At 40.6% G+C, this 24514-nt stretch overlaps 1 protein-coding gene across 3 annotated transcripts in view; it reads left to right on the top strand.

The window, feature by feature from the left end:
- Positions 1-76: 76 nt before the first annotated feature.
- The window catches only part of ano8b (anoctamin 8b), a 31983-nt gene continuing 7545 nt past the window's right edge, over positions 77-24514 (top strand). The window contains exons 1-13 of one of the 3 annotated variants that reach the window (XM_026323117.1): positions 295-469; positions 16247-16357; positions 16960-17092; positions 19964-20102; positions 20183-20279; positions 20564-20680; positions 20844-20971; positions 21084-21245; positions 21344-21496; positions 21753-21879; positions 22091-22146; positions 22242-22316; positions 22461-22595. In XM_026323117.1, the coding sequence (XP_026178902.1) occupies positions 295-469; positions 16247-16357; positions 16960-17092; positions 19964-20102; positions 20183-20279; positions 20564-20680; positions 20844-20971; positions 21084-21245; positions 21344-21496; positions 21753-21879; positions 22091-22146; positions 22242-22316; positions 22461-22595 (1608 nt within the window). Of the gene's footprint in view, positions 470-16246; positions 16358-16959; positions 17093-19963; positions 20103-20182; positions 20280-20563; positions 20681-20843; positions 20972-21083; positions 21246-21343; positions 21497-21752; positions 21880-22090; positions 22147-22241; positions 22596-24514 lie in introns of all 3 variants that reach the window. The other 2 variants (XM_026323116.2, XM_026323118.1) reach the window with 2 other exon arrangements.

The following is a 24514-nucleotide window of genomic DNA, read 5'->3' on the forward strand; positions in this document are numbered from 1 at the left end:
TGTGCGTGTGTGTGTGTCACCCTGCCTCCTCCCGCCCTCCCTCTCTTTGTCCCTCCTCTATAGCCGTCAGAGGAGCGCTCTCCATCTAGCCGTGCATCCTGCTCCAGAGTACCACCAGGATGATCCGCCGCTGCACCGACACCAACAACCTTCACTTCACTTCTACAGTCATTTAACCCTTCACCCGGACCCTCGTACTACTCCCATGCGTTGCCTTCCTCCTGAGATGCGATACCACTGCAAAATTTCCCGGGAAATATCTTCATCTTCCGTCGCTGCTCGCTGATAGAGAGCATGCCCGACACGGGGACGGCAGCGGCAGGATCTGCAGCCGCGGCGGGCGCCGGTGGCGCGACCACCGCCGGCGACGGCCCCGAGAGCTCCCGGCACCGACACAGAGCACAGCAGGGAGACGCAGAGAGGCCGGAGCCGGGCGCTGCCCCGCCACAGACCTCCTCCGGTGTATTGGGTGAGTGGAGAGCGCATCTCTTCCCGTTGGTCGATGCGGTTTAGGATGCGTGTGGAGGACAGGTGAATGGTGGGAAACAACACGAGCGCCGCACCGACGGCACGTTCTTTTGTCTCCACGAGGGCGTCCTGAAATTGCCAACCTATTAGACCACAGGCCTGTTAATAACGACTTTTACTTGTATTGCATGTTCCCGTGGCAGAAGCTATTCAGAATTATTGATATAAGGATTTTCCTTTAGGGAAATAGCTTCATTATGGCACATCCTCATGTCTGCATTGTGACCTTATTGTGGGTTATTGTAGGCATTAGTCTATCTCCTGTCATCACAGAGCACATTGTCAGGGTTCCTGTTGTGGTCATTGCTGCTTTAGTTTTTAACAGTATTTCCATAGCTTGTTACCAGGCCAATGGTTGGCAGGAAGGTTGTATTAAAGGGGTTTCCATCCTATTCTGGATTGCGTGTGAGATCTGCCAGTCTTTCCTCCAAACCAAATGTTTAACTTCATGATCCAAGGATTTCCAAACTATTATAGGCAGACTAAACTACTACAGGCTGCTGTGTAGTTCCATGTTATTTCTTCAGTAGTAGTTTCCATGCTACTGGATAACCGAGTAGGTGCATTATTTTAAAGCTTAGCACGTAAAAGCTTCTCTCACTACTTTCTTAAAAGGTTGATCTAATTCCAGAGCGTGTATGCGGTTGGTTTTAGCTTTACCGGCTTGCATGTAGTTTTCCATTCAGTGCTGTTACTGTGTTATTCCTCACAGCACCTCACAATTCTGTGTTATAAGCCATTTAAAAACACTGAACAGACAAGCATGCTTTCTGTTTACACTCACTGACACACGCAGTGAATTTGAATAGTCCATATCATAGTTGTTGCAAGAATTATGTGTAAAGGCTATTTTTGGAACAGACCACTATATTAGTCTGAGTAGAGAGCCTCAGCTGCTGAGCCCGGGTTGTTTGTGTGCAGGGTGCAGATACTGCCTCTGTGCTCTCTGCGAGTACTGCTGCAGAGTGATGCAGTGGAGCAGTGGGCTGTCAGCGGATGAGCGCTCCTTGCCACACTTGGTCGAGGTAACCTGAGCTGGTTGCTGCTGACTGGAAGAGCAGGCTGATGTCATCCTGTTGATAAGGTGCCACCCCAGGTCCCTGAATAAGTGATAGGGTTGGAGGGTCAGCAAAGTGAAGATCAGTTCAATTTTACAGTTGTTTCATTAGCAAGATGCAGCACTGGGGCAAAGAAAGATGTAAATCTGTAAGGTGCAGGCAGACAGCAAATCATGAAAGGGTTCACCGGTACCAGTCTCTGAAGAATTAATCAGGTGGCCTAAAATGTATCACAACTCAATACTTCCTGTCACTGACTGAAATGTCATCAAGTATCCAGAAAGCCCTGAAAGCTGGCTTTGAGTGCCTGCTGTGATTTGTAATCCTGTTTCCTCTTTCTTTGCTCATATAGTTCCTATTTTGAAGGCAGAACTTCAGGCATTTGTGGCTGCATGTGTTTAACAGATTAGAGAACTGTGATTTCTTCTATTAAAGGAAGAAAAGAGTTTGCAGAAAAATATGTTTGTAAACATTAAGTTGGGTATCGATAAGGTACTAACAAAAACTCAGGTGTTGCCGAATTTCAAATGATAACCAGCCTTCGTAAATGTTTTGACTTGGGCTTAGCTTTTTAACTCACAACTTAGATAGAGAATATTATGTCCAAATATGAATGAATGAAAACAAAGCACTCTGTTTTGCTAAAGTACAAAAGCTGAAAGCTGTTGTTGTTGGTATGTAGCTCCCTGAAAATCAACATGCACAGACTGCACATCAGTTCTCCACAGGCACAGTCAAACACTGACAAGTGAACAGTATAAGTCGAAGGTCTTACGTCTGACTCCCTCATTACACCTGTAATTCAATGTGCGTTGTATATTTTATCATAGTAATAAAAACATAGGAATTTCTTACTGAACTAAGTAAAATACTCACCACAAAAAAGATATTTGATAATAAAAATAAAGTAAAGGAATGTTAGATGCAATCAAGATCAAGTATCCAGAAAGTCCTGTGGTTTTGTGGGCAGCATCTATTACTTTTTTGTGGCCGGTGTTTTCCTACCCATGTATATGGACAACCTCCTTAGTTTTAAATTGCTGTCAGATCCAAGTAGGGCCTCCTTCATTTTTTTTTTTTTTTTTTTTTTGTTTTTTGATAGTGAGTATGTAAACTACAACCGCAGGGATGTCAAACTGTCTAAACTGATATAGAAGACCATGCGCATCTTATACAAAAAAAAAAAAACAACAAACAAAAACAACTTAGTTTCTGTTGAAAAGTGTCAAGCGTTTATCAGAAGTATTAAGAGCAGTGTCTGTTTTGCCTTATTGAAGCTACTTGCTCCCACTTTATTTATATTTTCAACCATGGGTCATGAGAGAGAAGGATTGGGTTTGGGGACGTCAGTGGGATTAACATGATATCACATAACCACCCTCACACGTGTCAGTGTCACTCAGCTCGCCCAGCCACAAAGTGAAGGTGATTTTGATAGAAGCCTGAAAGGATTTTCCTCACTGGAGGCTCGGATGCTCGATTGTCTCTTTGCCTCCACCATGTTTTCCTAATCCCTCCACGGTAGACTGGAATGTCTTTGATCCTCTCAGCCATTTTCCTTTGTAGCTCCAACCACAAGCCAGCATTTCAAAGATTAATTAAGGGGCCATCATTAGAAAAGGCAACATAAAAGTCTCACCAATTAGAGTGTGTTCCCTCTGTGGCCAGTGTTGATAAGATTAGCTATTATGGAAATTAGGTCATTCAGGGTTACTCAATCAACCAAAGGTTTAGGATTTAGTATGTTTATGATATATGATGAGATTCATTTAAAAGACGCAATGATAATAGGTTGTAGCCTGAAATTTCGTATCTCAGCATGCGTTACTGTCTGATCTGATCTCATCTCACTCTGTCATACCTGAAATAACCTTTTTACATTTGCTGTGTTCAATGTTTAGTCTACATTTAATTCACACTAAGACTTTTCATTATATCAATGCCATTCAGGGCTTAATGAGATGTGAAGATGGCAACCAAATAGTTTCTCACATCAGGACATTTCCAAAATGCTTCAATAATTAAAGTATTGTAGCCTCATGGGTACAGTAATCTTCATAACATCTATGACACAAACCTGTAATTGATGATTGCAAAGCATTAAAATCATACTGTGAGCCCAGGACTATCTGTGTCATTGACATATTATAATTTTTCTTTTTATTTTCTACAGAATATAAATTAGGTTTCACTGTATAAAATATTTAAGAGCAGGGAGAGTTTCACATTTAAAGTTGGTCTGAAACTATGAAACTATGGTTTGAAATCCATTTTTCACTCTTGTCCTGAACTGGAAGTGCATGTCTGCTCTGAGGCAGGAGTGAGATTGAGGGTCCATTTTCATCCATGTAAACTTATTTAACAGTAGCTTTAATGCTTGGCATTAATAAATGCGCTTCCCAGTTTACAAAATGCATGAGAAAAACGTATTAAGCAAGGATCTGCGCTCATCCATAGGCTCTCAGACAGGAATCAGTTCTCCTGCTCTCACTGCCACATAAGCAAGTAGAATACCTCAGCTTTGCTTCAGACAGATTTAGTAAGGTTCAGTGTCACACAGGTTGCTTTAAATACAGCGGTGAAAGGCAGGGCAGGAAAAAGCATCATGATAAACTTTCTGAAAAGAAGAGTTGTTTCATGCAGCAGCAGACAGATTGAGCCATTGGTTTTGTGCCCTCCCACAGCTTCATAAATGAAGGGGCTGATGAATGTAATGCAGTGTGCTATAATGACAGCAGTGTGTTGTGCCTAATGACTCCCAACTTAATGCCTTTCTCTCTGATCTCTTTGCTTATCTCACTCTGATTCATTGCATGTTTCATAGAGATAAATTTCCTGTTATCCTTCTCTTCTGTCCCTTCTGAACTGCACATTAGCTGCATTAGTGATGGAGGAATGTCGCCTGTCTGTGGGGTGACCTTGCTGTTAGTAACGGTGAAGCGTTTGTTAGCCTCACCTGAATTGTCAAAACCACAGCTGACAGATTACTTTGGTGAACCAACTTTTGATGGGGGGACATTTCATGCAAGATTTGATCAGACCTTAAGGCTAACTATAAGATTACTTGACCAGCTTCTTGTTGTGATAATGCTTCATATTTAGTATTGTATATACTAGTATTTAGTATGAGCAGCTTTCCTTAAAATTTATATCTTTACAGTGAAGTAGATGCTGGTCAGATGGCGGTAAACACTGCAGTTAATGCTGCTGTCACTTTAATGGATTTCTGCTAATGATATTGTATAGTGTGGCTGGCACTTACTTCATAGTCTCTTTATGGATATGGTGGTTGCATCTGCTCATCCTATCTACCCTAACACATGTTTCTGTTACCAGAAACTTAAGACTCATTGCCTCACGTTCCTGGAACGATTAGAGATGTTCCAATCTAATACACCAAATCATTATCAACGCTAGTCTGACCTTATTAATCAGCCATGAAATGACTTCTCCATATTAAGTGCAGTACTTGACCAGTGTCAAAATTCAGTGTCTCCTGCATCATTTACAGTTTTTTGGTTATGGTGGGCCCAGTCAACTCATAATCCCAGACCCTATGCATACAATGAGGTTTGTAGATTTGAAATTTGGGCAAAGAGCACAGTATCGCAACAGTACATGGTATCAGCAGATCATCTCGGAGGATTCAGAAAGTTGGATTGTTACATCCGAATTAAGGATTTTTTCAAGAAAACCTGTATGACCTTGGTTGACACAGAGGTGCTTTCACACTGTTTTGTTAAGTTTAATTCTCTGAAAAGGGTCTGTTTTCACGATGAAACAACCATCACTGCAGATTTGCATTTTAATGGGGAGACAATGTTTGTGAAGGATATCTGAGCCTGATTGATATATTGCAGAATTGTCATCATGTGCTCTTACTCAGTATTTTCAAGTTAATGTTTCTTGTATCAAATATGCACTAAAACAAACTGAGTGTCAGTTGAATTCATATCAGGCTGGTCATGGATCAGTGTGGCTGCACCCTCAGGCCAACATTGGAATGCTTTTTTGTTACCTTATTCTTGCTGGCTTGGTTTTCCAGATGCAGAGATGGTCCCATGCATGTACCACCAGACACTGTGAGGATATGGCATTCTGCTGTGAATGTGCAGCTGTACAGATACCTATATACAACCATTAGATGTGGGATATTTTATGAAGCTACAAACACTCCCTGAGTTGTGATAAACCATCTGTCTTGCCAGTGGTGATTCACTTGCCCTAGATTCTCAAGTTTTTAATGGCTTAATCATATCATCTATAATGCCTCTTTGCCTCTAGCCAGCTAACTTTTAAATCCCCATTTATGCCCTCTGGAAGTTTACACTTCCATTTATATCCATGAAGATAATCAAACTGTAAGCAGAAAATGATATTGAGTACTCCAGAACTTAATGCATTTCAAGCACAGAGAGCAATCACTGCTGGTGTTGCTTGTCTCTTTTTGGTGGGGAAGCAGTGACATGTAGCAGAGACTCTTATCAGTGAGTTTAGACCCCATTCTCTGCTATCAAAGTAGTGTCAATAAGCAGCCTCCTCCTCTGTGTAACTGATATTGCAGTACTGAAGGAAAAAATAGGATTAAAATGTATTCGGTCATCCTGTCTTTTATCAGCTTTTAACTCTACTGACTAGGCCTGGATTTGTATTTTTTAAGGGTAGTTGCTAAGCAAAGCCAGGACAAGTACAATGACCATAGTGAAGAATGCTGTTTTTAGCCTTGGTCATGGGGAATTGCTCCACATTAGCCATTCTGGGGCCTCCAGAGAAAGCTAAAGGGCTGTGAAAATGTAACATACAACACATGGGGGACAAGAGCTCCTTTTCCTGCAGCTAAGACGTAGACATATTGTCCATGTACAGAGCCAGTCAATGACAAACAAGGGAATTTTAAACCACCATCTGTCTGTAACGTAAGCTCTTGTCCTCTTTCCCATTCTTGTTCTCCTCTTAATACCCCCCTGTGACTCATTTAGGTGAGCCACTATACTTTTAGATTTCTTTGGTAGGTAGAGACGCACAATCAGTCCTCATCATCTTCTCCTCATTACCCCCGGTAGCAGGCTGAATGTCAAAGTTAAACCTTAGTAGAAAGCAGCATAATGTGTTTGTTCTGATTCCCACATTCAGGCTTTTTGCTCTCTGTGTCCTGCAGTCTGCTCTGTGCTTTTATCTTTTGTTTGTTAAGAGTGCAGGGCAGGAAGGGGCCTGGTTTTGTGGATTTGAGAAACATTGAGAAACATTGCCTATGTATTATCTTCAAAGCCCACATCTGTAGATGACATGTAGGATACTTCACCTCAGTAAATCTCTTGTTGAAGTATTAGTCCATTTTCTAACCCTCTTAGTTTGCCTTTCTGAGCTAGATGACAGAGAATCACTTCTCAGACAATGTCGGAAGCACGAATATCAGAAGCAACATCTGTCACCAAGGCACTGCGTTTTGATCAGATCTTGTTGGTCTTATTTTGATGACAGTGCCGTTAACCTTCAAAAACCGTGGAGCCAAGGACCCACCATGATCACCATCCTACAGTTTGAAGTATTAATTCAAGTATCAGTGACACAAACAGTACAACAGGAAATGCACATTGCATTCATAATAATGGTATCACATATAGGCTCCAGCAGATCCCTGTGACCCTGGTTAAGGAATAAGCGGGTATAGAAAATGGATGGATGGATGGATGGATGGATGGATGGATGGATGGATGGATGGATGGATGGTATCACATATAGTGTGAATGAAAATTCTGCTTCTCTGAGATCAGTTGCTGAAAAGCTGTTCTAGTGCTTGCAGCTATTTTAAGTTGGTAAAGACACAAACAGAAGTATAGCATTTTGATACACATTAGATCAGTTTTGACTAATAGGTGAAATAAGTAATACAGCTAAAAAATTATAGGAGTCTGTCACCCCTTGGATTAGCCCTTTGAAATATTCAGTTTAGCGTTTCTTTGCACTTAAGTTACTTTGATGTTGGAAAAATCTAAATTCACACTGTCTAATAGCATCACATAGATGGTACATATCTGTTGGCTTGTTCCAGGTCTTTGTTAAAGCCAATTCATGTTTACATTAAAAGAAGTATTTAAACCTGAGACCTTATGTTTTATGTCTGGACCCCACCATCCAGTGGAAATGTTCTTGATGTCTTGTGTAAACTCAGCCTGACATGTATGGTATTTTTTTTTGCAAACTTTGCAAACTCCATTAGAATTTCAAATAAAGTTTAGTAAGTTTAGGCAAAGTTTGGATGCAATGAGTGATTAGTAATGAGGCAGACTGGTTCTCCCTTTTTTTTCATTTTGCTTAGCTCTAGTTTGCATCTTTTGTTCCTTGACTAAAAAGCCCCACCCGATTCTGGCCCTTGTTTTTACTGAGAATTTGAATGTGGTGACAGCCTGTCAGCAGCTAAGGGGGAACATGCTGTTCCACCTCATATGTTTGTACATTGTCGGTATTGACTGACGAAGCCTACAATAGCAAAGTACAGTAGTTCCCTCCGTTATATTTCCCCTGCCTTTATTGTTTTATCATTTTCCTCCTTGTCTTTGTGTTTACTGTCCACACCATCACATATATGTACATAATTCTGGTGCTCAAAGTGCTACAAGAAAGCTGTAATTGTGCAGTGTTTACAATGATGCCTTAAGAAATTGTCAAGTAAAACAAACCACATTGCCACTTTTGTAACATCCATATTTGCATTCGAGAGAAACTTCTCCAGTTTTTCACTTTCCTTATAATCTGTGTTTATTGAAGCATAAGAGTCAACACCCTGCTGTTTGTGTGAAGGTCTCTGAGTGTGGCTTCAATCACACAGAAAGATTAAATTAATCTGCCTCTTTTTAAAAGATGCCGTCACTTTGAAAAACTATAAAATCAGTTGCTCTGGTTGGGTTGAATATGCTCAGTCCTGCACTAGTTTCAGAGTAATTAGTCATGATATATTTCAATAAATACGCCACTTCTACTACAAGTGCTTAAAATATGAGTTTTCAATCGGATGTGCACTTTGTTCTATGTATAATAGTGTTACTGACTCTCTTAACATGGCTCTGTAAAACTCCAGAGCTAAATAAATGAGGATGAAATGTTGCATAAATCTTCTGCTTCTGATTCTCCTTATTGAAAGGCATGAGAAATCAAAACCGACTAAGTCATTAATGATGTCTTCCTCTGCTCGTCATTAAGCAGAAAGGGAAATAGGAGGAATAGTGTAGTAATGTACAATAATCACTGGTTCCTCTGGATATTGATCTGACTTGAAGCCTCTCTCCCATCTTTCCTGTCCAGGAGTAGAATATCGTACCATCATGCAGATCTGTCTACATCCACCAGACTGACTTACTGCAACAGTATCTTCTCTAAATTCACTCTTTTATTATCCTTTCCTCCTCATTTACTAACGTGCAGAGCATACTTGCAGATGTGAATATAAATACCTAGTTGTCTGACATTTCTTGGACTGTCTCACTGCAGTAGAGAGCCTGATGATAATTATAATGATTATAATTATGAATGACCTCATGGGCTACTGGCACCAGCTACGTTTCTTCAGTTTAGATGACATCAGTCTCAATACCGTGTCTCTTCCCACTAATCACTTTGTTAATCAGTTATGAACTTTGCTAGACAAAAGACTGCCTCTCACTGAAATGTTGCCAGATTTGATCTCAAAGTTAAGTTACTCAGCAAGGGGGTGTGTTTGACCCACACAGGCTTCTTTTTACTCCACTATATTCGTCATCACCACTTGGTTATTCATAATTCATAATCCCCCACTCGACAATGCTCAATTCATCCAGCTGGATAGCCAGTCTGTGGTTGTCTGCAACAGTAGTCTGCGCACAACTCTGCATGAAAGGATTCACTATTGGCTTCTGTTCATGATTATTACCTGCTTGAGTATCACATAGCAACATTTTCCTAATTTAACCCCAGTTTAGAACAGATATGACACCTAAATTAACAGCTAACCTAGAATGAACCACCGATTAGCCTACTTGGCAGAAACAAGGAGAGAGTTGGAAATCAAGGAGGCAGATTTAGTGTGAGACTAAGCGGGCAGTGGAGATAAAGTGATGTAAAGGAGAGAAAGAAGATAGGATGGGGAAAAGTGATACATCAATTATTCTGCTGTGTGAGCACTGTGGCTCTTTTATTCCTACATGGTTCTCCCTCGTCCTTCTCTTGGCTCTCAGCCACAGCTAGATCCAGTCTCACATGTAGTCATTGTTATTTTCGAAGGCAAGGACGAGTCCCTATTATGCTCTCTGTGCCTAATAATGAGGACACCAAACTTATGACATCCACCAACAATGACGGCTTCATCCCATTTGCCACAGAGGGGGAACAGACATGTCCTGACTCCCTCCTGTGGGAGAACAGTCCTAATCAACTGCATTGCCATGACAATGTCAGTTGAGCAGTCAGTCCACCATTTTGGTCAAGATTGAAACATTATAATAATGTGATTGAATTGTCATGAAATTTTGTTGACATTCATTTCAGAGGATGAAGCCTAGTGAATTGGTGATCCCCTGATGTTTACTCTAGTGCCACCTTGAGGATGACATTTTTGGGGTTTAGTGAAATGTCTCTGCTAGTGGTCACACCGGAGTCCAAGTGCCCAATAGGGTCTGATCTCGGAAGCTAAGCAGGGTCGTGCCTGGTTACTACTTGGAAGACCAGGGGCCACTACCCTCACACACTGAGGTTGCGTCAGGAAGGGCATCTGACATTTCGGATTAATTGATTTGATGTGGCGACCCCAAGTGGGAGTAAGAAGAGTGAAATGTCTGCTTCTCCGATTGTGGCAATATCATGGGGAATGCAGCAGTAGACCAAACTGAAATGATGAACATGGTTTGACATTGTGCCTGCTAGACATCAACTTGTTAGCAAGCTGATGATTAGCATTTAGCTCAAAGCACTAAGTCCTTCTGTACAACCTCATGGTTGCAGAATCTCAAGTCTTTATGTTTCTTTTACTGTCCTAATTTGAAAAAACAACTTAGTTTCATTTGGAGTACTACACTGAAGCTGTGCTGCATCTGTTATAATTGGGATAAATGTGCAAAGACTGTCTCAGCAGCATTTATTAGTGGCTGGAGAATGAAGTTTTTTAATTAGGAGCAGGCCTGATTGCAGGATGATTACAATACAGCTTTGAAACCTGCAGGAAATCAGTTTTCATTACATGCCTTTTTAACAGTGAATAACTCAGATGATACTGAGCCTTGCTGTCTATAGCGTATAGTCTTTGAAAGAAAACTACCTACTCTTCATTTGCCTTCAGTTCTTTCATTGTCAGTACTTAGTGATGAGAGATAATACTACAGCTCATGGCAGACACTAAGTTTCAGCAGGAAACGTTTTGGTTCGGCCACTGAAGCACCGGCATGTTGTTAACCCAGGTTTAACTGTGCTCCTTTGCGGTGCGCCCCCTCGTTTCCTTCTATCCAGTTCGAAGGCATCATCTATAACAGCTCCATGTACACCATGGTGACAAATACCTCTTGAGTGAGAGGGAAGAGATGAGAGCTCTGAGTTGGGGGGCTGGGGTTATGGTGGAGCTCAGAAAGAGGATTTCAATGAGAGAAGACGCAGTGATGGTAGTGGCTAAATAAAAGATATATAAAAAGCAAAGAGAGAGAGAAGCAGGCTGAGGTGAAAGAAAGTGAAGAGACAGGAGTGCTCTGCTGCAGCAAGAAGAGAGGCTTTCATATCATCTAAAACACATCTGCTGGTGGAAAAGAGATTCAGTGCGGAACTGGAAATGTGTGTTTGTCAATTATATACAGTACTTTGCGCTAGGAGAGCGCAGTGAGGTGGCCATTGCGACAAGCAATAAAGTGAGTCAGTGTTTGGAAGTTGGAGAAAGCAGGAGGGAGAAGGGGGAGACAGAGAAATGTAGAGATAAGAGCAGAAGGTGGATTGTGGTTTACATTTTGACATTTTGAGGCTGTAAATACAGTTTCTACAGGTTGATTCATATAATCTCAATGGTGGCAGAGTCTGGTTTTATTTTAGATATATGCAGTCATTGCACTTCTATACACTGTATGTACATATGTCCTGATGTGATGCATTTTGTTGCTGTCTGCATGCATATTTGTGTTTAAGCGTGTGCCTGCATCTGAACCTCTGCGTTGTGTGTGTGTAGACAGGCATGGAGTTGGGAGCAGGTTTAAAAGGGCACTGTCTTTCTGTAGTGTTATTATCCGGTGTGACTGGGTGTGGACTTGTCTGCTCAGTGTGGCAACTTACACAGTCAGGGATGGAGATGATTCTAATTAAGGAAATTGTTGGGTGTTTGAAACTGATTAAATTCTCTGTCCCACTTACTGATGTAATTGTTCTAATAGGGTCATTTGTTTAATTTACATATTCAGTAGATGTTAGAATGGAAATGCTTTCTGCCTCTTTTAGTATATGCCATCCACTCTCTGTATGTGGTGGGGGTTTTTGTAGGTTTCTCTGTGTTTTTATTACATTATGTCTATATCATTGTATCTGTCTTTATTAATCTGGCTAAATACGAGTCAAACGTCAATATGTCCCACTGCCAAAAAAAATATAAATCCAGCTCTAATGATATATACTATATGTAACTGCTAACTGCTCATTCACCACCGACAGCCATTCTTTGTTTCACTCTAATGCCCTGACCAACCAAGCTTTCAGAAATCTGATGTGAACTGCCACTGAAACTATTAAACTGGTACATGTTTATTGTAACCTTTGACCTGATTGACTTTCCAAACTATAATATGAATTCTTTAAAACAGACCCAAACGTGTGTTCCAACTGCTAAAAGATTCATAAAGAAAACTTTAAATAACCTCTACCTGACTGAGTAAAATCATCAGTGCTGACCCAAAGCTGCTCCATCCATGCATAAAGAGCAGTCAGTTATCAAAAACACTCACACACAGCCAGTGAAGATGGTGACTGCATCATCAAGTCTTTGCCTAAGTGTCTGTGGCTTTCATTTTAGTGCCTTTGCCTGAATTTCATAACTGGCTAACACCTTATTAATCTGGTACTTTATATCTCATGCTCACACACATGCACATAGACAAATGCCTGCATGGACACACTTATAAACAGCTTGCAGAAATGCTTGAGAGAGCAACTCAGATCACAGAAAGACACCCTGCTTGCTACGCATGCCTGGCTCCTGTCTGATAAGCATTAACCCTGGAACGCTTGTCTCACGGTGAAGGCCGTGAGTAATACAGGCTTTGTCTGTATCACTGCTAGTCCCGCGCCAACCTGATCAACAGTGACCCGGTTTCTGTTACAAGACTAAAGGGGGCTTTCACACTCAAAAATACTCCTATTTTTGCCACCATAAACCACAATTGGAATCATTTTATGTTTATGCTAGTGTATTATTACATCTTTATTTATCTTCATTATCTTATTTATCTTCATTATGTCATCATTACATGTTGAATGGGATTAATAAAGATGATCTTATATTATATACAGGTGTTTAATGGATCTAATAATTAATTTCAAACTTTAAAACAGTGTTTAGACTGTGAAATACATTGCCGTGCTCTGCCAAGGTCATCGTCATTATTTAATAGTTATACTTGAGTCTGCAAACAGCGTTTTTCACATTGTAGCATCTCTAGGTATTGACATCATAGTTAGGGACACAACAACAACAAGGCCAGGGAAATACGTATGTATCGTACTTTAAAGTGCAAAACTGACAAATGTGGGTCAAACCAAACATCACCAAACATCATTAAAGTAAGAATATTTGTAAGTAAGTAGGAATGGAAATGTAGACTTCACAAAATGGTAATATTCAGTCCTTAACTGTGTGTAAATTTTAAATTGAATTTGATAAGCACAATATAGGTTTGCAACGGCTAAATGTGTGTTATGCAACTTGTAGTTGACCATAGGCCATTGAGACCCACTAGAATATTTATAAACAATATTTATATGGTGCTTGTAAATTTGTAATAAAAAAAAAAAGTCAACTGTCTTTCATGCCTTTTGTTAAATCTACTGTTACTGATTGCTGATACTTTAGTCATGGTGACCCTGAAAAGCCCCGATAATCCTGCTGCTGAACTGCCTAATGCTCTTCACTGAAACTGACAACAAACCATGAAACCCATGAATACTCAGAAGTGTTTTGTTTGTCTAGTACAAAAACTATTACAGTTACTGTTCCACATGCCACATACATACTGTACCACAAACCTACCAGACTGGCCTGGTCCATCTAGTGAAGCTCTGATGACTAATGTACAATTCGCTTTTCATGTCCTACCAAATAACAAACACACAAATTCATGCAAGCCATGCGAACGCATGCTCAGTATTGGGGCTCATGAACTGAACTATTGTGGAACTGTTGAAACCAATCTGCAAGCTGTTCCAGGAGTGTGTGTGTGTGTGTGTGTGTGTGTGTGTGTGTGTGTGTGTCTGTGTCTGTGTGTGTGTGTTTCTGTGTTCGTGCAAGTGTTGCCCTCAGTGATGAATACAGGACTCATTAGAATTGCTGTCACGTCTCAGCACTGCCTGCAGCATTTCTTCCCAAGCACAGTGGAGCAGTATCTGAGTACCACTCACGATTTAAAAAAATCTAAAATACCTTGCTCTGCTTCCTCTTTGACCTGTTGCAATGTTTGAAAATGTTCTTAAGACGGGGAGAGCTGTGTGGACCCAGATAAAGGTGTCACAACCTGTTTGTAAGTACTGAAGAGAGATCCTTTAAATACTCTACCAATGCTACCTCTAAGTCAATTTCTGTGTGTACAAGTCTGTACATGTTTTGACAGAAAATATCTTCAGCAGAACATGGGATAAATTTGAAGCAAAGGTAGGCATCCTCTCTGTTTCTGTAATGACTAATTTAATTTTACTATTTTATTTATTTAGAGCTTCTTAGGTGAGAACTATGGTGTTAGCCAGAGAACACAAGGAAAAAGCTGCAGAGATGGGATCAAAACAACATTAAAATGATTTAATAGATTTTAAACTGTGTATAATATGGGCAAAATTACAGAGCAGTAAATACAGGTAAAGATGCTAAAGTAGTCTGGAAGAACGCAGCATCTGGCAAACAAAAAAACTATCAGGCTAATCTATAAGAATTTGTTTTGCGGCAAGACTTGGGCTGTGTTCTGTTTTTATGGCAGTAAATTTGAGTGGGAAAGAAATTTAAAAATTGCTTTTACAGTGGTATTGTGACTTTGCATCATGTTGCATGTTGGGGCTTATGTACATAGGTAATGTAAACGTGCAAAACAAATATATTCTCTTACAGTCAGGTCTGTTTCTGGGAACCTCCCCTCTCTGTCACCACTGGCTGTTCCAAGAAGTGGTGGGACATGATAAGCTGCAGCACAATGATGCTGTTATAAAACAGGTGTTTAATGGTTTCAGGGAATGTGCAAAGATACAGTGTGATTTACAGCAACGTGTTGTTAAGTGGTGATATCATTCTTAAATTTATATACCTGACCTTCACAAGAGTGCATGTGTTTACAGTCACTTTTGTAACCATGTAAGTAATACCTAAAACAGTAACAGGATAGTAGGACAGTAGCATGATTTGTAAAATGAAAATGTATTTATACTTAAAAAATAAATAAATAGTGCATTATCTGATAAATGGCACTGAACATCCCTGTATTTGATCTCTGAAAAGTGCCCCACTTCCTGCCTTCTCTGATGACCCATGCCGCAATAATCACAGGACTGCTGTCATTATTATTCAGGACCTGAGAAACTGTTTACACAAACTGCTGTCTGATGGCTGAACAGAAGGATCTGGGGTTAAACTGGTTATAGAATTGTCTAGTCTTACTGAAACACTCATTGATGCCTTTCTGAAGTACCTGTTAGTGGCAATATGAGACACCAGAGGCTCAGTGGAAGATTAGTAAGGTGTCAAAGCAAAGATAAAGTTCATTTTAGCCTTGAGATGGAAGTTTCGGTTGTCTCAAAAATGCAGTTTTTCCATGGCATAACAGTATTCTCCCTAGAAGAAATATGTACTGTGCATTATATCCCTACAATGGGCTACATAAAGAGCGACTGTGTTATAGTGGGACATTACTGTTTATGTGCTATTTTTGGTGTGCCATTGACTTCAGGAAAAGAGATGAGGTAATTCTACACAGGAGCTGAATTCACAGCTGTATATTCAACTTAAATTAGCTGAAATTCCTCATGTTTTATAACTCAGGACATATAACACAGACAAATAGCAGCAGGAACATGGGGAGTTAATAGAGCTGAGCGTCTCTGTGTGTATGTGACAATTCAGAAAGTGTGGACAAGGAGTGGCCTCTGGCCTTGACAGGGCAGGATTATTTCTGTCAGCCTCGTGTTGTGAGGCGAAGGGGCATGACATTTAAATCTGTCCTGTCAAGAAGGACGATTTTGTGTGTGTGTGTGTTGGGGCAGCAGGGTAAGAGTAAGAGGGGGGTGGCAGAAAATGTAAGAAATGTCATTGCCCCTTACAATGTTTCACTTTGAAAAGGTGACCCTCTCTCTTTTTCTCTCCCCTCGCCCCTCTCTGTCTGTCTGTCAATCTGTCTGTCTGTCTATCTGTCTGTCTGTCTATCTGTCTGTCTGTCTATCTGTCTGTTTGTTTCCGTTTGTTTGTCACTCAGATAAGTTGTTTGGAAAGCGGCTGCTGCAGGCTGGGAGACACATCATGTCTCATAAGTCTTGGATGAAAACAGTGCCCACAGAGAACTGTGATGTCCTCATGACATTTGCAGGTCAGGCACTCAACACACACACGCACACACACATTTATATTTGTATAGTTTGTGAGAATGTCATTGACATAATTCATCCTGAGCTCTTAACACACAACTTATCTGTCATAACTACAACGATGAATCCTTAACTCAACCTAGAGCAATTAACACTTATTTTCAATTAAATTACACAGCTAAATGATGCAGTTTTTGCAAATTTTCCCCTAAGAATCAAACTATTGCTTTGATTCCAACATTCACTATTTTTTCTAAAATTGTGTTTTTATACATGGTTATACTGTACATCTACCTTTTCTTATTCTCCAAGATGAGCATGAGGAAGAGGATGATTATGACTTTGATACTGCTGATAGTATCTAAATGTTTATATCCATATGCTGAAGATTAGATGACCAGGTTAATGACCACGTTAAAACTCTGAACCAGCTGTGAGAGCGGAGAAAAAAAGGCAATCTCAAGTGTATTAGTATGACATTTAACCTCCAGCAGCTGCTCAGCAATAAATAGTAAAAGACTGTGGGAGCACTCAGCAGTCCCTGTGTACAGTGAAGTGTGGGTATGGCTGAAAATGCATTTTTATTTTTCCTTTCCTGCCACAGATGCTACAGATGACCACACGTTGCTATGGCTACTGAACCACATCCGGCTGGGAATCCCAGAGCTCATCATCCAAATCCGACACCATAAGCACACACGAGTCTACGCATTCTTCGTCACCGCCACATATGAAAAGTAAGAACGAGATGTAACATCTACAAAGTAAATGAAAATAGTACTTTATATCTAAAAATGATTCAGAACCCTTATTTTTCTCTCAGTCAACTAATCCTTCAATATTCTTCAGCTCTAACTAACATATTCCATTAATTACTGGTATTTAATTCATTTCACTGACTGTGATACAATATATTGACAAAAGACAGATAGTAGAATACAACAAGGTACAGTCAGGAGAAGGTTAGCTTAGCTTAGCATAGAGACTGGAAAAGGGGGGGGGAACAGGTACCCTGGCTCTATGCAAAGTCTGTGTATTAGCATGTCCAAATCTCTCTATTTAAGAGGTAGCAGGTAGGTTCACTTAATTGTAACTGTGTGAAATAATCATCCCCATCACCATGGATAGAAGTTATGGCCGGAACTGTTGTCCAGAGAGACAGCATATGGAGAAACTGGCTAATAAATAATGCAGTGTATAGCTTCCTCTAGTGGTTTGAGGTTTATATGAGAATTGCTATGTAAAAGACAAAAGTATTTGTCCTGTGTTGGTGTAAAAAAAAGCACCTTTGTTTACCATACTTTTATATTAAGCTGCAGATATACTAAGCACAGCATTTTAGCTGATACACAGTGAATCATTAGAGCCTCGTGTATCAGCACCAATCCTTTGCTCCTGGCGGCTGTCCTGCAGGTGATTTCAGTGTTTTTTGAAGGTTAGCAGCAGGCTGAAGTGTATGGGTTTTATTCACTCGGATTCCACTGCTCAGATAGAGCCTCTAGTTTTGAAAAAATCCCCAGGAGAATTGGGAATTAGCCCAGGGTCATTTTAATCTCAGCGTTGACTTTGGCGTATAAATACTGAGAAATACAATCCAGGAGGGCAGGGTGAAACTTACTGTTCCATACTATATTACACTACTTGACAAATGTTCGGTCCTCTCTGCTGACTGGGCACTTAACAATGGGCCACTCACAAAAACACGAGTCTCAAGCAAACCTTTTACCCATGAATGGACGGGATGGCCAGAGGGAAAGGAGACACAGATGGACAGAGGAAGACAGAAGCAGAGATGATAATAGCAAGTGAGAAGGATGGAGGCGAGGAAAAGGACGGAGCACTGAAAGGTAACTTGGGAGAGAGTGCTTCCTGAAAGTGTGCCACTGGGTTTTAGATGAAATGCTCAAGGAAAATGATTGCGGTGTGACACCAGGCACGCTCTGTTCTCTCCCTCTCCACACACACACACACACACACACACACACACACACACACACACACACACACACACACACACACATACCTGCTTCTAGATAGGTTAACCTACATTTTATGTGATAGAAAAGATAACCCAGAAAGTATTCCATCCTCTCACCTTGGACCATTGTTCCCTGTGCATATTGTAGCAGGGAGAATTTTACTTGTTTCTTTTAGCTGTGTAAGAATTACAACAGGGGGCTCCAGGTGTGTTACCTAACATATGTAGGCTTGTTGATATTATAATAGCACCTGAAGCTCTCTGTGTTTTAAAATGGATCAGCAGCTAGTTGCTTACATTGTAAGTGACTGTAGAACAGCTGGTGACATGGGTTCAGTGTTGTTGTTGTTTTTTCCACCACAAAGGTTTAATTTCTTGCTTCAAAAAAACGTTTAACAGAAAGCAAAAAAACATACTCAGTCCTCCTCTTTCCTTACCTGACATACCATCCATTACTCTTTCTTCCTCTCTGACATTATAATTTACAGCATGCCATCTTGTTCTGCTGAGTTTCTACATTACACCTGATATGTATTTGCTAAATTAGCATCAACTTTACATGCAGGGTTCCCTTAGCAATATTCTGCTCTGTTGCAAGGTTAGTTTAGACCACACTCTGCCTATGACTGTATTCCCAAATGAAGAGTGCTTATATCTGGGGGGGAGAGTGTGAAAGCAGATACATTTTTTTGATTAAATAAAGGCTTATTAAGATTCCTGGCAGCAGCAAGAGCTGCACACCTCTAAAATGCTTTGCAGTTATTGGCTTAGATTACTAAACAGTTTAAAGATTCAGCCTCGTTACTTCCTCAAACAAGCTCCTTTAATAGTGATGACGCTGCACACTAAGCAGTATCCACCGCTCATACAGAAGCTTACACTTCACATTTCTGCTATAATCCATCATAGAGCTGAAGGTACTTCACTGTCCTGCTCCTCCCAGTACCTGGAGCAGCATGATGGATGGGTGTTACCAGGCCACCTAGGCTGAATTCCTGTATGCGTGTGTGTGTACACTATATATACATGTTCACGTGACAGAGAGGTGAGCTGCCAGCCTGTAGGGAACAGAGGGTGTGGTGCTGCATTATTACTGCGATTTCAGCACAAAGCCACCGGGAAGGACAGAAGAAGAGGAGAAAGGGATGATGGGATATTGGAGGAGGGGGGAGAAGGACATAAAGGAGATGACTCTGAGATAAAAGAATGAAGAGTGGAGGGGAAGACAAGACAGGCTGGAGGAGGGCGACAGAGGGAAGACGTGGAGGGATTGATCAGAAATAAGATGATGAAAGGCAATGATGAAGGGAAGGCATTAAAGAGGAGTTTGACCTTAACACACCTCTAATTATTTTGCTGTTTGTCATCAAAATCATTGAAGTCATGAATTTCTAAAGTGTTCTTCACCAACAGCAGCCGCAGTCAGTCAGAATCCATTGCATCTGCACAAAATAACCTGAATAATGGGCAAATAACCTGTTTTTGCTAGTCAGAAAATGAGTCTGTTGCTGTCACCATACAATCACTGTGAATACTGCTCACTCTGTCTGTGGGACGCTGGAAGAATCATGGAATATGTCAGCGATTACTTACTGAAGCAGATGTTAAAAGGTTATTCTTTAACTTGTAGTTTGTTGCGAGGTGCTGAGGAGATGGGACTGAGGAAAGCAGTGAAGCCCGAGTTTGGAGGAGGAACACGAAGTTTCTCCTGTGAGGAGGACTACATCTACGAGAACATCGAGAGCGAGTTGTGCTTCTTCACCTCACAGGTCAGTGTGTCACACACACCCATATAAAGGTAAAGAGGCTCTAAAGGCCTTACCTGACCCAGCGCTCTTATTTGTTGTAGGAGAGACAGAGCATCATTAAATACTGGCTGGATAATCTACGTGCCAAAAATGGGGAGGTGCTTCACAATATCAACTTCCTAGAGGGCCAGCCTATAAGTAAGCTGTTTCTGTTATCATTGTGGTATTATTAGACCCTTGGTGATGTTTGTCTTTATTAAACAGAGGGCAGCTCCCTAATAGGATTTGGAAACAATCCCCCAGTTGGTTTGAGTTTGACAAATATGATGGTTTACTGCAGTTTTAGTTCTCTATATAGCTACTCTGTTATTCGCTCTTTATTTTGTCTGTTATACTCTCCCCTATTTGTGTTTCTCTTTGAACCTATTCAATTTACAGTGATTTGATCTTTGCTTTATTCTATACTTTATTATTCTGTACAGTCCCAGAGCTGAGTGCACGGGGTGTGATCCAGCAAATGTTTCCTCTCCATGAGCAGAGGATCCTTAGTCAGCTCATGAAATCTTGGGTTCAGGCTGTTTGTGAAAAACAGCCCCTAGGTCAGTACGTATGAGAACACACTTATGGGAACTTGATAGTGCAGTGCATCCGAAAGACTTCAGAAGTACTTTTGACTAGTAATCTACGGTAGTTCTATATTTACTACTTTTTAACATTTTATGTTGTTTCCTTCTGATTTCTGTGTGTTAATGGTGTTTACAGATGATATCTGTGACTATTTTGGGGTGAAGATTGCCATGTATTTTGCCTGGCTGGGATTTTACACCACATCCATGTTATATCCTGCTGTGATCGGCTTTGTGCTTTGGATGCTCACTGAATCTGATCAGGTGAGGAGAGAAGGTATCAGACTGCTAAAACATCATACATCACCAACCAAACAGTGATAATGCCTCGTCATAGTCTTAAAACATCTGTGTGTTTATATTTGGGGTGCTTCAGACGAGCCGTGACATCTGCTGTGTGGTGTTTGCACTATTCAATGTGGTGTGGGCCACTCTGTTTCTGGAGCGGTGGAAGAGGAGGGGGGCTGAGTTGGCATACAAGTGGGGAACACTGGACACACCTGCTGAATCCCTGGAGGAACCACGGCCTCAGTTCCGGGTTTGTGAAACAAAAACTCCTATTCTCTCTATGCACATATTTTCTGATCATCTCCTTCTGGCCTTTTTATTCCTTTTTCTGTCTTTCTCTGTGGGCAGGGAGTCAAGCGCTGCAGTCCCATAACAGGATGTGAGGAGTTCTACTACCCTCCATGGAGGAGACGTGTATTTAGGTGGCTGGTCAGCCTGCCCATCTGTATACTCTGTCTCTGCTTTGTCTTCCTGGTCATGCTCGTCTGTTTTGAGCTGCAGGTCCGTCAGTTGCCAGCATCTGATTGTGCTTGTTTTAGTTTCCAAGACAGCTCTTTATCCTTTTTCTCTCCGTATTCAGTAATATCAGTTTTTTAAGGATCTAATTTTGCAGCAAGCCTGTTAAATGCTTAACTTCTTCGACGGTTATGTTCTAGGACTATAAAGAGAATGATGTCACTAAAAGATCTAAACACAACTGCTTACACGTCCTTGATTTTGAGGTGATGAATAAAAATCTACGACTGTATAACTGCAGGAATTTGTGATGGGGATCAAGGAAATGCCTCGGCTAGCTCGCTTCATCCCCAAAATCATGCTGGCTATCACTGTGACTGCGTGTGACGAGGTGTACAGGAAAATTGCCTGCTGGCTCAACGACATGGGTAAGAGTCAAGCTTCCAAATGTGCATTCACATTCAGAGCAGAGCTTTTCTCATAGCAGACAATCTTCATCTTAGATGCTTTAATGCTCTTTGTGGATCTGTAGCGAGCTCTTCTAACCTCTAATTAGTAATTGCATTTATTTTTACAGTATATAGTGTTGGGTATGAGTCATTCATGAGGTAGAGAAAGAGATTTCTATTGTTTCCACAGAAAACTATAGACTCCAGAGTGCCTACGAGAAGAATCTCATCATCAAAATGGTTCTTGTGAGTGGCATTTCATGTCATAATATCTAATCTACCTATGTGATTTTGAATCTTTCTTTCATTTCTTAAAACCTGTCATTTCTCTTTTTTTGCAGTTTCAGTTTGTAAATTCTTATCTCAGCCTTTTTTACATTGGATTCTACCTCAAAGACATGGAGCGCCTGAAAGAGGTAAGACCCTTGCCAACTCTAATGCTTCTCTATCGCACATTTACTCCAACATGTGTCATTGCAATCTTCCATCCTTACTCTGCCTTAATCTGCATACGTGCATCACTTTCCATAACCATCTATTCATTTGTTCATCTGTGGAAGATGCTGCTGGTGCTGTCTCTGTTAAGGAGTCTGCAGCGGCAGTTCTGGGTCAATGTGCTGCCTTGTTTCTTCCTCAAGATCCATATATTTGTGGTCTCTGTTCCCTGGTTCTCCAGGGACCACCTCAAGTCCAAAGTATGATCCCTGCCTGAGTGGGAGGTCAAAGGTCGATCTCTGACCACCTCTGTCATCCCTTTGCATGTCACATTTTGAGAATGACCGAGCAGCCTGCTTTGTAAAAACGACTGTATTGGTGATAGCATGCAACTCCAAATTAGGTTTCATTGTCATTAAAGGATTACATCTCTCTCAGCAACATCCAAGTGAAAACACCAACCTATAATTTCACAGTCTCACCAGATCAAATATAGTGTTGTTAATCTTTTGCCTTGAAAACTCCATTATTTCGAGTCACAGCTTTTAATAGTGACGGTGGTTTTATGCATCAATATTTTAAAATGTAGCTGTCAGAAGATAATGTCTGATTGTTTAAATGTCTCCTGTTTTGATTTCCGACCATTTAAAATATTTCAGGAGTTACCTTTTTGTTTTCAGACCGAGTTAGGGATTTAGAGTGTATATGGATTTTTTATTTGGTCTTTTCTTTCCATGCACTTTGTTTTTCCAATACCGCTCTCACTACTCGTACCTACATTTCTCACTCTGAACTCAGTTTCTATTACACTGTGAGCCAAAGTGCCACCTCATCGAGCTTGTCACAATCTGATAACGTCACCTGACTTCATAGTTTTTCCATGTCCGAACCAAAACTAATTCAGTCCAGCTTCTACATGTATTTGTCACCGTGAATTTTCAGTCGAACTGCATCACCACAGAACACATGTAAATGCAAGCAGACGTGTTTCTAGTTGATTTTCGTAATGAAATAAAGAGAAAAACCCAGATAAAACATGTAAAAACACTGGTGTATTCCTTGAAGTGTCTCAAAGGAAAACCATCTGGTGTTGCCAGCTTGAATCTGCCAGTGCCTGATGTATCTGTGCTGACTGTTCCCGGAGGTAGCTACGTAGCATTGACTGAAAATAACTTTCTGTCCATATCCTTGTCAGGTATTCATTGTAGTTATGCATTTGCATTCTGTGCTATACTGTACATAACAGCTAAAGTATGCTGTGCAGCATTATTTGACTTGAAACAATTACAAGATTAAAGCCAGTAACACACAGTAAGCTATGTGATGCTGTTGCCCTTTTTTATGTCTATCCTCTGGGTGTCTAAAGGGCTGAAGACATACTCACTGCTCGTTTTGGAGTGTTTAAGGGTAAATCTGGTTTGTTACACCTTGGGTTTTGTTTTTATAGTTTTTGCCAGCACTTCTTTCGGCTTTGACAACATTGAACAGTTGAACCAATTTAACTTTGGTTTATAGTATATTCACATTGACTAATGCAGTACGTCTTCGTTCTGTCAGATGCCTCTTTCGTGAGGTTGCTGTGTACCCAAATGTCAGCGATTTAATGTTGAGTACCATTATAATATCATATTTTTAGTGAAATCCAAAATTATCAAAGTAGACCCAAGTTGTAATAAGCCGGAACTGTCTTTTATGTTAAGCCTATTTATAATTCCTCTGGTGTGCGATTTGCATTTGGTCTTCAAGTTATGAGTAATACTAAAAGGTCTTGAGTGCCCATCTTCATTATTGGCATCAGTGCATCATATGCCATTGAAATGTGGTTTCAGTGGTCTTAAAAGGCATAGCCATAGTAAAGGAGATAGTGGATATAACTGCTCCCTGTTGATTCTGTCAAACATATTGCACTTAGACATATCCTAATCAGTGAGATATTAAATTTTTATTGCGTAGTGAGGATTCAGCAGATTTGTTGCATTTGTTTGATGATGGTTTTCCTGTTGCTCTTTAATTGTCCCTTATTTTCTGTTGGTCCTCTTGCTTTTTAGCCGCCTTTCTCTAACCTTTCGCATCCTAAGCTGTTTGCATTTTCCCAGGGAAGCAATTCTTTCAAATGATCTAATTAGGAACAACAGGATGTTGTGTTTACTACTGTAGGTATAGCAGATCATTTTTTTGA

The sequence above is a fragment of the Mastacembelus armatus genome, chromosome 4, assembly GCF_900324485.2.
Source record: "Mastacembelus armatus chromosome 4, fMasArm1.2, whole genome shotgun sequence".
Lineage (NCBI taxonomy): Eukaryota > Metazoa > Chordata > Actinopteri > Synbranchiformes > Mastacembelidae > Mastacembelus > Mastacembelus armatus.